The 13,781-nt window shown below is 41.1% G+C and overlaps 1 protein-coding gene across 1 annotated transcript in view; it reads left to right on the top strand.

Moving 5' to 3' along the window:
• Positions 1-13,781, top strand: part of LOC129709750 (dynein axonemal heavy chain 5-like) — a 310,815-nt gene that overhangs the window by 150,446 nt on the left and 146,588 nt on the right. Inside the window, 7 exon segments of the mRNA XM_055656308.1 lie at positions 285-452; positions 3,127-3,333; positions 3,431-3,760; positions 8,072-8,278; positions 8,562-8,804; positions 10,830-10,984; positions 11,912-12,576. Coding sequence (XP_055512283.1) covers positions 285-452; positions 3,127-3,333; positions 3,431-3,760; positions 8,072-8,278; positions 8,562-8,804; positions 10,830-10,984; positions 11,912-12,576 — 1,975 coding nt within the window.

The following is a 13,781-nucleotide window of genomic DNA, read 5'->3' as shown; positions in this document are numbered from 1 at the left end:
CGCCGGCAGTCACTTATCAAAATCATCTAAGTGGGACAGGCCCATTAGTATCTGAGCGATGAAAATCTGATCTTATTTGGGTCCTAAAGTTAATCCAAAGCAGAGACAGAGATGTATTTCTTGTCTCCTTAAAGCTTACCATTTTATATTTACAAGACAAAATTCAGTGTAGAACTGTAATTCAGAATTATTTTCATAATTTTGTCCTGTAATATATTTATACACCACAAATTATTTATAAATGGGACTAATGATGAACAAACTCCTTCAATTCCCAATTGCAGGTGCCTGAGTATATTTATCCTTCTGACTCAGTTCCAGACTATTTGTCAATCCTTGTACCAAATGTGGACAATGTCCGCACAGACTTTCTCATGCACACAGTAATGAAACAGGAAAAAGCTGTAATGCTCATCGGTGAACAGGGAACAGCCAAGACTGTTATGATAAAGGTATGATATTGAATCTTAACATTTTAATATAAATGAGAATAATGAAACATTACTTGAATGCTACAAAAAGAAGTTAGTGTCCTACAACGGAATAGATTTTTTTTAACCTAATGTGTACAGAATTAATATATCTAGTATAATTAATAGGAAAGATATTTTAAGCTTACGAGATTCTAGTTTTTAAATAATATCTTGGTAGGTTGCCTTCACTACCTTTGGGTTGAATGTTGAAATTGTTTAAATCTGTCATAGCAGGGATACAGTTTATACCACTGGACTATGTTATGGAATCATAGGAGCATAGCATCATACAGCACAGGAAATGTTCATTCAGCCCACCACATCCATGTTGACTTTTTTGGCCATCGACACATCCTATTTGCCTGCATTAGGTCCAACCTTTCTATGCTTTGCTTATTCAAGGATTGTCTAAATGCTTCTCATACATGGTAATTGGACCTGATTCCATCACTAGTAGCAGGGCATTCCATATATCACTCTCTGTGTATGTTCTGTAGACTGTTCCACAATATAAGTTCTGTGTAGCAACTGCAGTTGACCTTTGTTTCTGACCTTCCCAATGTACTTGTGAATCTATAGCTGAGGAACATCCAGGTAAAATTGATCAATGCTAAATACTAAATTCAGATCACATAGATTGCACTTTAGTGTGCTCTGCACTCTGCCTTGCTTATCCCAGGAAGTGAGGGGTTCGGGAAAAAAAAATGAACACACCACTTTTCCATTTATCTACTGGTAAGTTTAGTTATTCTGGTTTGTTGTTAATTAGGTGCAACCTGAAGTAGTGTTAGCACACTAATCTCTGAAGCTGATGAGTTCAGGTTGTACTCTGTGACTTGAATATATTATCCAGGCTGCAATAACTAGGGGGTAGTTGTGTAATGAACATTGTATCTCCTTGGTAAAACACTGTTGGATCTGTGATCCTTCACATGATAAATTAGAAAGGCTTTGTATGATCTTCGGTGAATGTAAAAGCAAGAGCATTCACCTGGTGACCTGACCATCCATTATACTATTCCTTAATCAGTGACACCACAACAGTTTAATTGCTTTTTGCTTGTAGTCCATGTGAGCTTGAGGGAATAATATTTTGGAAACAGTCAAATTACTCCTTAACTTTCTCATTTACAAAACTTTAAAAAAGACATTAATTACAGGATTGTAAGACATTAACATATTTTGATTTAAGACTATCACTCCTGGCCCAAGTGGCGATAATTTTGTACATAAACAAGATAAAACGAATCAGTTACAAAATGGCGATAACTATAAAGCAGCTCAGCTTCAAAGTGAGTTTAGGATCCATGCACATAGTGAAAATGAACGGAGCTCTCCTACGGAAAAAATGAATTCCCGATATTCCAATCTATCTCGATGTTTTTTTAATCAATATTACTTTGTAACTGTAACACTACACTTGTTTAGCTTTTCTTTGCACTAACTGATGTTTCATATATAATATGATTTACCTGGCTAGCACCCAAAACAATGTTTTCCACAGTATCTCAGTGCATGTGACAATAATAAACCAATACCAACGACAATATCAAAATAATTAAATACATTTTTGGCGATAGTTTCGCCGAACACCTCCGCACGGTCCGCAATAACCAACCTGACCTCCCGGTGGCTCAGCACTTTAACTCCCCCTCCCATTCCGTATCTGACCTCTCTGTCCTGGGTCTCCTCCATGGCCAGAGTGAGCAACATTGGAAATTGGAGGAACAGCACCTCATATTCCGCTTGGGGAATCTGTATCCTGGGGGCATGAGCATTGAATTCTGCCAATTTTGTTAGCCCAAGACTGTTATGATAAAGGTATGATATTGAATCTTAACATTTTAATATAAATGAGAATAATGAAACATTACTTGAATGCTAGTAGGAGGCATAATCTTAAAAATTGGACACATCCTATTCATGTATGAGATTTTGTGAGCAGTTGAGCCCCATTTGTTCTGAAGTAGCCATTTCATTGTTGTTGAGTGTCACTCTGGAAATTCAATTTCCTGGTGTTAGTCACCCTTGTAACCCTGATGCAATTTTCACGTCACGGTGATGCCATTCCCTGAATATATCTCCTTCTGAACATCATGGGGCCACCTGGATGGCATTTTCCTGGAGACACTTGTTGACCACTCGAAGTCCAGCATTGTTCTACTTACTGAGCATGTCTTACCTTTGTGCTTAGTCCTACATCCCGGCCTCTATCACAGTAATTATTTATCGTGCCCCAATCCCTAGCCACACCACAATCTGCTGCCCTGACTGTGCCATTTACCTGTCCCAAGTCCTGTTTCAATGATATCCTCTTCCTTGGATGCACAATCGATAGTCCTTAATATCCCCTTCTCCTGCCTGCTCAACTGCGAGCCATCATATATCCCCCTCTGCCTTAAATTCTAACATTCTGCACATTGATGGCCATCCAATTCTGGCCACAGCAGTAGTGCAGTCAGGCTGTTGACTTTCTAGTTGTCGACCTTCCGATTCCAACCTCCAATCTGTGCAATGCCTGATCACCGCTCTCACAGCCTTGAGGCCCAGCTGCTGCATCATTCTAAGGTTTCTTGGCACATGTTTTGATAATTGTTATTTTTACAGGTTGTGCCTGAGATATTAATTTGCATATTGAATATAAATTTTTCAGGGCTACATGAGCAAGTATAATCCTGAATTCCATGCAACCAAAAGTCTGAACTTCTCCTCTGCCACTATGCCCAATATGTTCCAAAGAACTGTTGAAAGTTATGTCGATAAACGCATGGGCAGTACCTATGGTCCACCCAGTGGCAAAAAAATGACTGTGTTTATTGATGACATTAACATGCCCGTGATTAATGAATGGGGTGATCAGGTATGTTCTTTAGCTCAGTTGCTGAAGCATTTTTCATTATAACTGCTTTTATTCACTTTGAGATATAATTTGTGCTTTAATTTGCTTAATTAAACAGATAACCAACGAGATTGTCCGACAGTTAATGGAACAGAAGGGTTTCTACAACCTAGAAAAGCCTGGAGAGTTCACCAGCATTGTTGATGTACAGTTTGTTGCTGCTATGATTCATCCTGGTGGTGGCAGAAATGACATCCCTCAACGTCTCAAAAGACAATTCACCATTTATAATTGTACCCTACCTTCAAATGCATCCATTGACAAGGTCTTCAGAACTATTGCAAGTGGCTATTTCTGTGAGCAGCGCGGATTTCCTGAAGAGGTTTGCAAACTAGCGTCAGCTTTAGTACCAACTACTCGCAAACTGTGGCAGGCTACCAAGGTCAAGGTATGGTATATGCCAACATCTTGCAGAATGGTGGCTATTAAGTATGGATTGACAACTTTAATTAGAATTAGGAACAAAGTTAAAAAAGGGCACATACTCTTTCCACTTGATTCTCTATCCCCTCTCCCTATTGTTCCTAACGGCCCAACATCCATCCCTTATTCAGTTCTTCCTTTTTAAAAAAATCAGATTTGAGTATCTGCAACCATTTATTGTCTACACATCCTCCCCCTCTCTGTACCTATCTCCACCCTTTCTACTCTCACCCCACCTCTCATCATCACCTCTTTATATTGGATAGCTGTCCTCTAATCCTGCAATCCAGAGGAATAGTCTCAACTCAGAACATAGACTGTCCATTTCCGTCCACAGAAGCTGCCTGTCATGCTGAGTTCTCCAACAGGTTGTTTTTGCACTAGATTCAAGCATCTGCAGTCTCTCAATTTTTAAGACACTTTAGCTGTTTTTAGATTGAAAAGGAATAATCAAAATGTAGTCATTATAGAGAAGGGTAAAAGAGGAGGGTATTGGAGGAGGACAATATTGTGCGATATTGGAGATTGGGAAGGTTGAATATGTAAGAAATAAAGATGAACTATAGCAACAATCACCAATGTAGTTTGGCTACAGTTGTTTTAGAGCTGTCAGTTGGGAAGAAGTAAGATGTGAATGGTTTGTGTTGGCTATGGATGGGTATTGGACGAATGGGCATTGAGTTGTTATGAAAACCTATTCAATGAGAAAAATGCAAGAAGCTAGCTGGTGAAACTAATGTTCTGTCCTTATTTACATATTTTAGTGTCCGAATGTATATTTTAGGTGATCACCAGGGATGACAGAAAAATATCCTGAAGCAGCAGCAACTCAGACTCCTCTCAGACTTGTGTATTGTTCTTCCAAATTGGTCTTCAATTTACTTTTTAGTATATAACTGAGTAATGTAGATTAGAAATGAAAAGGGATAATAAAAAACTCAATAAGACAAGCAGCATATGTGGAGGGAAATAGGACATTTTGGGTTGAGACCTAGCTATGGGATTGGGGAGGGGGGTGGGTGGCCTGTATGGAGTATAAAGTATGGAGCAGAGATGGATAGGAACTGGTAGGTAATGGGTGGAATCAGTTGAGCAGGGTTACGATGGGCAGATGGTACCAGGGCCGGTAATGGGGTTAATGGAAAAGGTGGAAAAAGGAGGAGAATGGAGACATAAGTGATTGCAGATACAGGAATCTGGAGCAAAACATAAACTGCTGGAAGTACTCAGCAGGTCAAGCAGCATTTGTGGAGGCAAAGTAATGGCCATCATATCAGGTCAAGATCCTGCTGCAAGACAAAGTGCTGGTGTAACTTAACGGGCCAGGCAGCATCCCTGGAGAACATTGATAGGTGACTTTTGGGTCGGGATTCTTCTTCAGACCAGAGGTCTAACCCCCCTCGTGGCCCTCCGGCTTTGGAACTCTTTATCCAAAACTGCCGTCGCGCCGTCAACCGCCTCAACGTCTCCACTCCCCTGTCTCACTCCAATCTCTCCCCCCTGAACACACTGCCATCGACTCACTCCGCAACAACCCAGATTGGGTTATCAAACCAGCCTGACAAGGGAGGTGCTGTGGTAGTCTGGCTCGTCGATCTCTACAAAGCTAAGGCCACGAGCCAACTCTCAGACACCCTCTCCTACTTACCCCTGGACCATGACCCCACTGACGAGCACCAGGCCACCATCTCTAGCACCATCACCGACTTCATCCACTCCCACGCCCTGCCCAACCGAGCCTCCAGCTTCATCGTTCCCAGCCCCGCACGGCCCGATTTTACCTTCTACCCAAAATCCACAAACCTGACTGCCCCGGTAGACCCATTGTCTCTGCCTGTTCATGCCCTACCAAACTCATTTCCACATACCTTGACTCCATCCTATCCCCCTTGGTTAAATCCCCTCCCTACCTATGTTTAAGACACCTCTGACATTCTCCGCCGTCTCCGCGCATTCCATTCTCTAGGCCCTCACCACCTCATCTTCACCATGGACATCCAGTCACTCTACACCTCCATTCCCCACCAGGATGGTCTCAAAGCCCTCCGGTTCTTCCTCGACCAGAGAAGCAACCTATACCCGGCTACTGACACTCTCCTCCGCCTTGCGGAGCTGGTCCTTACCCTCAATAGCTTCACGTTTGACTCCTCCCATTTCCTCCAAATACAAGGCGTAGCTATGGGCACATGCATGGGCCCCAGCTACGCCTGCCTCTTTGTCGGGTACGTCGAACAATCCTTGTTCAATACGTACCAGGGCCCCATCCCCGACCTCTACCTCCGTTACATCGACGACTGCTTTGGTGCCACCTCCTGCACCCACACACAACTGACTGACTTCATCCACTTCACCACCAACTTCCATCCGGCACTCAAATACACCTGGACTATTTCCGACACTTCCCTACCATTCCTTGACCTCACTATCTCCATCGCAGGTGATAGACTTCTGACCGACATCCACTATAAACCTACTGACTCCCATGGCTATCTGGACCACACTTCTTCCCACCCTGCTTCCTGTAAGGACATCCCCTACTCCCAATTCCTCCGTCTACGCCGCATCTGCTCCCAGGATGATGCGTTCCACACCAAGGCATCTGAAATGTCCTCATTCTTCAGGGAACGGGGGTTCCCCTCATCCACCATAGATGAGGCTCGCACCAGGGTCTCTTCCATACCCAGCAACACTGCTCTCTCTGCCCATCCCTGCACTCGCAACAAGGGCAGAGTCCCCCTAGTCCTCACCTTTCATCCCACCAGCCGTCACATACAACAAGTAATCCTCCGTCAGTTTCGCCACCTCCAACGTGACCCCGCCACTCGCCACATCTTCCCATCTCCCCCCATGTCTGTCTTCCGCAAAGACCGCTCCCTCCGCAACTCCCTTTTCAATTCTTCCCTTCCCTCCCGTACCACTCCCTCCCCGGGCACTTTCCGTTGCAACCGCAAGAGATGCAACACCTATCCCTTTACCTCCCCCCTCAACTCCATTCAAGGACCCAAGCAGTCGTTCCAGGTGCGACAGAGGTTCACCTGCATCTCCTCCAACCTCATCTATTGCATCCGCTCCTCTAGATGTCAGCTGATCTACATCGGTGAGACTAAAGCGGAGGCTGGGCGATCGTTTTGCCGAACACCTCCGCTCGGTCCGCAAGAACCTACCTGACCTCCCGGTGGCTCAGCACTTCAACTCCCCCTCCCATTCCCCATCCGACCTCTCTGTCCTGGGTCTCCTCCATGGCCAGAGTGAGCAACACCGGAAATTGGAGGAACAGCACCTCATATTCTGCTTGTGGAGTTTGCATCCTGCAGGCATGAACATTGAATTCTCCCAATTTTGTTAGCCCTTGCTGTCTCTACCCCTTCCTCAGCCCTCGGGCTGTCTCCTCCCATGCCTCAGCCCTTGGACTCCTCCTCCTCCTTTTTCCTTCCTACTCCCCGCCATCCCCCATCAGTCTGAAGAAGGGTTTCGGCCCGAAACGTTGCCTATTTCCTTCGCTCCATAGATGCTGCTGCACCCATTGAGTTTCTCCAGCATTTTTGTGTACCTTTGATTTTCCAGCATCTGCAGTTCCTTCTTAAATAGAGGTCTAACCTGTTGAGTTGCTCCAGCACCTTGTGTCTTTTTTTTCTAAAGAAATACTGAATTTGGTTTTCCCCTCTTAACAAAGAGATAGGTTCCTAAAATGCTCTTTGTTGTTCGAACACTCATTTAACTGTAAGTACACTAAATCTATAACCTTTAACAGTTGCATTGGATGGTAAGAGAGGTTATAAGCTAGTTAATCTCCTCCTGGTAAGAATGTCGTAAATCAAATGTAAATGGTGCTTCTTTTGTGAAGGTAAAACATGCAAGTCATTCATTCAATTACCTTTGTTGCCAGATGGAAAAGTGCAGATAGTTAAGACAGTTTAAAAAAAAAAGTTAAATAGCTTGTTTATTTTATGAACGTTTCCATTTAATCGATCCAAAAACTGTTAATCATTACAGATATTCATGTATTTTCACATCCGCATTCCCTCTTTTTTATTGTGCCCTTTGTTATGTGACAAATTAAATTAAATTGAACCTTTATTGCAGCAAAGTTTAATTAAATGAATACTTGATATCTGGGAGAGACTGCATTGTCTTCTAAGTAAAAGCCAGCTAAGATTGGGCACTTAAATTGATGGATTTTTGATCGAGAATCAGATTAGTGTCTACTTTTGATGCATTCTTGCTTAGTGCCATTTCCTAATGCAATCTGTTTTATCTCACATTTTCTGTTTTACAGATGCTTCCAACTCCAGCTAAATTTCATTATGTTTTCAATCTCCGTGATCTCAGCCGAATTTGGCAAGGAATCCTCAATGTCACATCTGAAATTTGCAAGTCACCAGATGTCTTGGTGTCACTCTTTCAGCATGAATGTAATCGTGTTATTGCAGATCGATTTACCAACCAACAGGACAAAGATTGGTTTGATGCCACAGCAAACAAGGTTGGGCAACATACTGAAGACATAAGAAGTTACAGATGCTGAAATATTGAGCAAAGATTCCCCACTTTTTCTGTATTAGATTTCACCATTCGCACCACTTTTTCTTCTCAACATCACCTCCAGCCTTGGTTATCTGATAATATTGTCCCCATCCCTATGAGTCCTTATTTCGTTAAAAAATGTCATGCCTTATCACTTGCCTTTTAGAAATTCAAATATTTTTTGTCGCATTTGTCTAGTACCATTTGTTATCAACTGCTCTAATTTAATTTGTTCCACATAGATTGCTTCAGAGGATCACAGTGATGCGATTTTAGCAAATATTCAAAAAGAAGCTTACTTTGTTGATTTCTTACGTGATGCCCCAGAGGCCACTGGAGATGAACCTGATGATGTTGAATTAGAAGCTCCAAAAATGTATGAACCAATTCCATCATTCGATGAATTGAGTGAACGGCTGAAATTGTTTATGGAACAGTACAATGAAGCTATTAGAGGTGCAAAGATGGATTTGGTGTTTTTCAAGGTACAATCTTAAATTGTTTTGACTATTGGTAATGCCAATTGTGACTGATCGATAGAATCAAAAACTAGAGACTGAGAATCAATTTTTACATCTTTACTTGGGAATGCTTATGACCTCATAGTCAATGGTAAAGATAAGACCTTACAATAGATCTTAAACCCAGGAAGTCCTACATCTGAGACAGTTTTGGGTGTCGAGGATGACTTGTTTTCTCCATAGTTGTGTGGGTTTTCAGGTGGTTGATGAGTCAGTCTGATATGGGATGCACAGGCTCTGCCCAGGAAGAACAGGCAGGTCGATTATGTTCTGTTCTCAGTTCACTTTATGCACTTATCATCCCTCAGTAAGTCTTGGAAAAATCCAATCCTGCAGATTTGCTCCATTTTAGCAAAATAGCTTTTGCAGCTGAGGTGGTGTTGCAATGAGGACAATTGAGAAGTGGGTTAGTGCAAGGAAATAACTTTGACTGCAAATTTCACTGGAATTGGATTATTGATGAAGATCGTGGTTTGCATGACTGGAGATACTACTGAATTTTAATGGAGAGATAAGTCGGAGAACGATCCTCAATAATCCCTTCATATGGGCATATCAAAGAAAACCCAGTTTTATTGGGTTTGAAACTCTTGAAAAAGTGGTGATGACCTAATTTCTTGAAATCCTGCAGTCCTTTTGGTTTAGATGCTTCCCCACTGCTATTGGGAAAGAAGTTGCAGGATTTAGGTTGAGCAATAGTGAAGGAATAGTGATAGATTTCCAACTCGGTCACGGTGGCGCAGTGGTAGCACCGGAGACCCGGGTTCGATCCCGAATACGGGTGCTGTCTGTACGGAGTTTGTACGTTCTCCCCGTGACCTGCGTGGGATTTCTCCGAGATCTTCGGTTTCCTCCCACACTCCAAAGACGTACAGGTTTATCTTGGTAAATGTAAAAATTGTCCCTAGTAGGTGTAGGGTAGTGTTAATGTGCGGGGATTGCTGGTCTGCGCAGACCCGGTGGGCCGAAGGGCCTGTTTCCGCGCTGTATCTCTAAAACTGTATCTCTAAAACTCTGGATGATGTGAAATTCGGATTGATGTTCCCTTGTGCCTGTTTCCTTGACCTTCATCATTTGTTCTTTAGTTTACGAGATTTTTGTAAGAAGGCTTCCGGAGGCTTATCAAATTTTGAGAGCCATTTTACCAAGGGTAGAGAAGGGTAAAACTAGAGGGGATAGGTTTAAGGTTAGAGGGGAAAGATTTAAAAAAGGACCTGAGAGACAATATTAAGAGGGTGTTGTATATATGGAACAAGCTGCCAAAGTAAGTGGTAGAGGTGGACACAATTACAACATTTAAAACTCACTTAAACATGTTTGAAATGGATATTAGCCACAGGTAAGTGGGATTAGTTCAGTTCAGCATCTTGGTCAGTCAGCATGGACAGGTTGGGCTGAAGGGACTGTTTCTGGTCTCTACAACTCTATAACTCAAATATAACAAGGAATAGGAACTGGGATATCTGTATTTTTTACTTGGAAATGCTTCTATCTTTGAAAACACTGCAAAAAGTATATAGGCTCCCTTAAAATTTAATCTCTCAATATCCTAGACTAAATAGCTGTTAAACTAATAGGAAATTAAGAACTGGCTGATTCAGATACATTTTCAGTGATCAACCTCTCAGATATCTAAGAAATACAGTTTTGATTTGAGTTGTAAGTCTATGTATTATTTGTTGCACTTACCTATTAATTTGTTGGTAGACATATTAACAGTTTAAGAAGAAACTGCAGATGCTGGAAAATCGAAGGTAGATAAAAGACAAAAGACCTTCGAAACAGTTTCTTCCAGCACTTTTGTCTACCTCTGATTTTCCAGCATCTGCAGTTTCTTCTTAAACTGTTAATTTGTTGTATTTGTTTAAATTGTCAACTAAAATCCTGCACCATTTTAATGATGTAGTAGAACAATGTTTGAGAACATGTGCAGTAAACAATAAACTTATTTACTTCTTGTTTTAAAATGCAATTGTTTGTTGTTGAAAGGACGCCATGATACATTTGGTCAAGATATCCCGTATCATTCGAACTCCACAAGGAAATGCTTTGCTGGTAGGAGTTGGTGGATCTGGAAAACAGAGTCTTACTAGACTGGCATCATATATTGCAGGATATCAAAGCTTTCAGATTGTACTCACAAGGTAAATTCACTTTAAAATCTGTTTAAAATCAAGAAATTAACACAGCCATGTTGAATTTCAACCATCAAACAATTGAGATATATTGGTGCTGAGTCCATGGTTTATTGTATTGGCAATGAGGAATGTTATCATGTAACCAGGACAGTTATTTCATATTTATTCATATCTGATGTTTCCTTCCAACGTAGAAGGAAGTTACTTGGCCCATCAGATCAGTGCTAGTTCTTAGAGCAATCCCATCATTTTCATTCTCCCACTCATCTTCTTGTTATGTATTCTCTCCCACATGCTCATCCCTGATTCTCCAATCACCCAGCTACACTGGGTGTAATTAATCTACCAACCAGTGTGTCTTTGGGGAATTGAAGGCAACCCGAAAACCCTGGGAGAAACCCACGCAAACAACATGCAGACTCTACACAGAGAATACCAGAGGTCAGGATCAAATCCACGACACTGAAGCAGCACTACCTGCTGCACCATAGTGCTGGCCTTAATAGTGATCAAAATTAGGGGTTGGTTGGCTCCACCAAACAAGCCTGACCCGTTACAGCTTCCCAAATTCCCTACAACTGTGGCAACCGTTTGAACAGTATTGTTTATTTTCTATAAGCATACTTTGTAGCTTCTTTTTCCTATTTTACATTCTCCATGCTTGCTCATGTTAGATGAATACAGAATAAATACCAAGACCTTTGTGCCCATTATGTCTTCTTTGTACTGCTATCTAAAAGTTCCTCTGTCTATCTTTCCTTAATTAAAAATCATCTTAAAACCTTGACAAGGCTTCAGTCACCAATGAGTCACTTCTTTTCAGAAGTACCAGCTGTTTTCTGTTGATCTTTCTGAAGTGAAATGAGGAAATATGATGGTAAAGGCAGTGTAACACATGTGGAATATTATCTCATCATTATATTTTTGTTTTAGAACTTACAATACAAGCAATCTAATGGATGATCTGAAGATTTTATACCGTATTGCTGGACAAAAAGGTTTGGGGATGGCATTCATATTTACAGACAATGAAATTAAAGATGAGTCCTTCCTGGAATACATGAACAATGTTCTAGCCTCAGGTGAAGTCTCAAACCTTTTTGCTCGAGATGAAATTGATGAAATTACCCAAGACTTGATCCCTGTAATGAAAAAGGAGTATCCAAGGCGACCACCAACTGCTGAAAATCTCTACGATTACTTCCTTTCAAGAGTGCGTAGTAATTTACACGTTATTCTTTGCTTTTCTCCAGTTGGGGAGAAGTTCCGTTCTCGTTCATTGAAATTTCCTGGCCTGATTTCTGGTTGCACCATGGATTGGTTTCAACGTTGGCCTAAAGATGCTCTTGTCGCAGTTGCTCAGCATTTCTTAGCTTCTTATAAAATTGAATGTACACCACAAGTTAAACAGAGTATTGTGAACACCATGGGGACATTTCAAGACACCGTGGCAGAGAAATGCATTGAATACTTCGAGCGATTCAGGCGTCAGACCTATGTGACTCCCAAATCGTACTTATCTTTTATCGGAGGCTACAAAACCATCTACGGAGAAAAATTTGCTTACGTGGAAATGCTGTCGGAGAGAATGAAGACAGGTGTGTATTTATCTATTCAATTAGTATGTTGATGTTCATAAGCTATAGTTATCTATCTGTGGATGTGGTTTAGATTCTTAAATTATTTTTAAATTGATTCAGAAAACTGTAATTGAGAACATTGAAAGTGGTTCACGTTTCATTTTTAATTAAGCAGCAACAGAAATATATAATCAAAATTCAATGAATCTAACAGTATTATTTTGTATTAATGCTACCTATAAATTTAGCAGCCAACCTGCTCACAATTTAAATAAAAAACAAAATGGATGACGTTGCAAGATCCACCCCTGACAGGCATTCCTATTAATATATTTCCTGCCTTATTGTGTACATTTACCTTTAATGACTGGAAAGAAGTTCAATTTTCTGAACATTGCGAAACAATTAATAAGGGAACAAATCAAAATTTGAATAATTCAGTGACCATGACATATGTTAATTAACAAGATGACAGGATATTAATCAGTTCAAGTGACTGAGCAATGAATTGATGTCTGCCAATAAGTAATTGCTCTCTTGCATTCATCAGGAGACATGTACTGAAGCATGAATTCAATGTCATTATAATCTCATATCAGTATTAACCATACTGCCATTGCCTGGTCAGCAGGATCTTGTACGCAAATGTGTTACTACTGATGACCTTGGAAAGCTCATTGGAATTCAATAACAGTCTTATACATTTTTATTACCAGGAAGATTTCCATCACGGTGTAAATCTTAGGATGTGATAATCTTCTTCCACACCTCACCTAAATGGTCAAGAATTCATGAAAAAATGGAACATGGGCAGGTTTTAAGTCTTGGGGAGGGTTGGTTTGGGATATGTCAGCAAAGATTGGGTGACTTGTTACACAGTTGTTTTCTTAAGGAAAACCTTTATTTTAGATTCATTTTAAAGAATTAGTGACAAAGGGAGCAAGTATTTCCTATCCTTAATTAAGCTTGACAAGGTGCTGCGGAACTGCTGTAGCTTTGTTGGTTCAGGGGCAGCCATGTAAACCCAATGACGATGAAGAATGGTGATATATTTCAAACTTTGGATGATTTGCAACTTGGAGGGTATTCCGTAGATGGTGGTGTTCTCTTACACCTGTTGCCCTTGGTGATTTTGGTTGTAAGTGTGCTGTTGTAGTTGTCCAGGTGAGCAAATGCAATACATGTCGTAGACAAAATGCATAGTGAAGGGAATGAATGCTCAG

This window comes from Leucoraja erinacea, chromosome 2, assembly GCF_028641065.1.
Source record: "Leucoraja erinacea ecotype New England chromosome 2, Leri_hhj_1, whole genome shotgun sequence".
In the NCBI taxonomy this organism is placed as follows: Eukaryota; Metazoa; Chordata; class Chondrichthyes; order Rajiformes; family Rajidae; genus Leucoraja; species Leucoraja erinaceus.
This window is presented reverse-complemented; position numbering and strand designations above follow the sequence as displayed.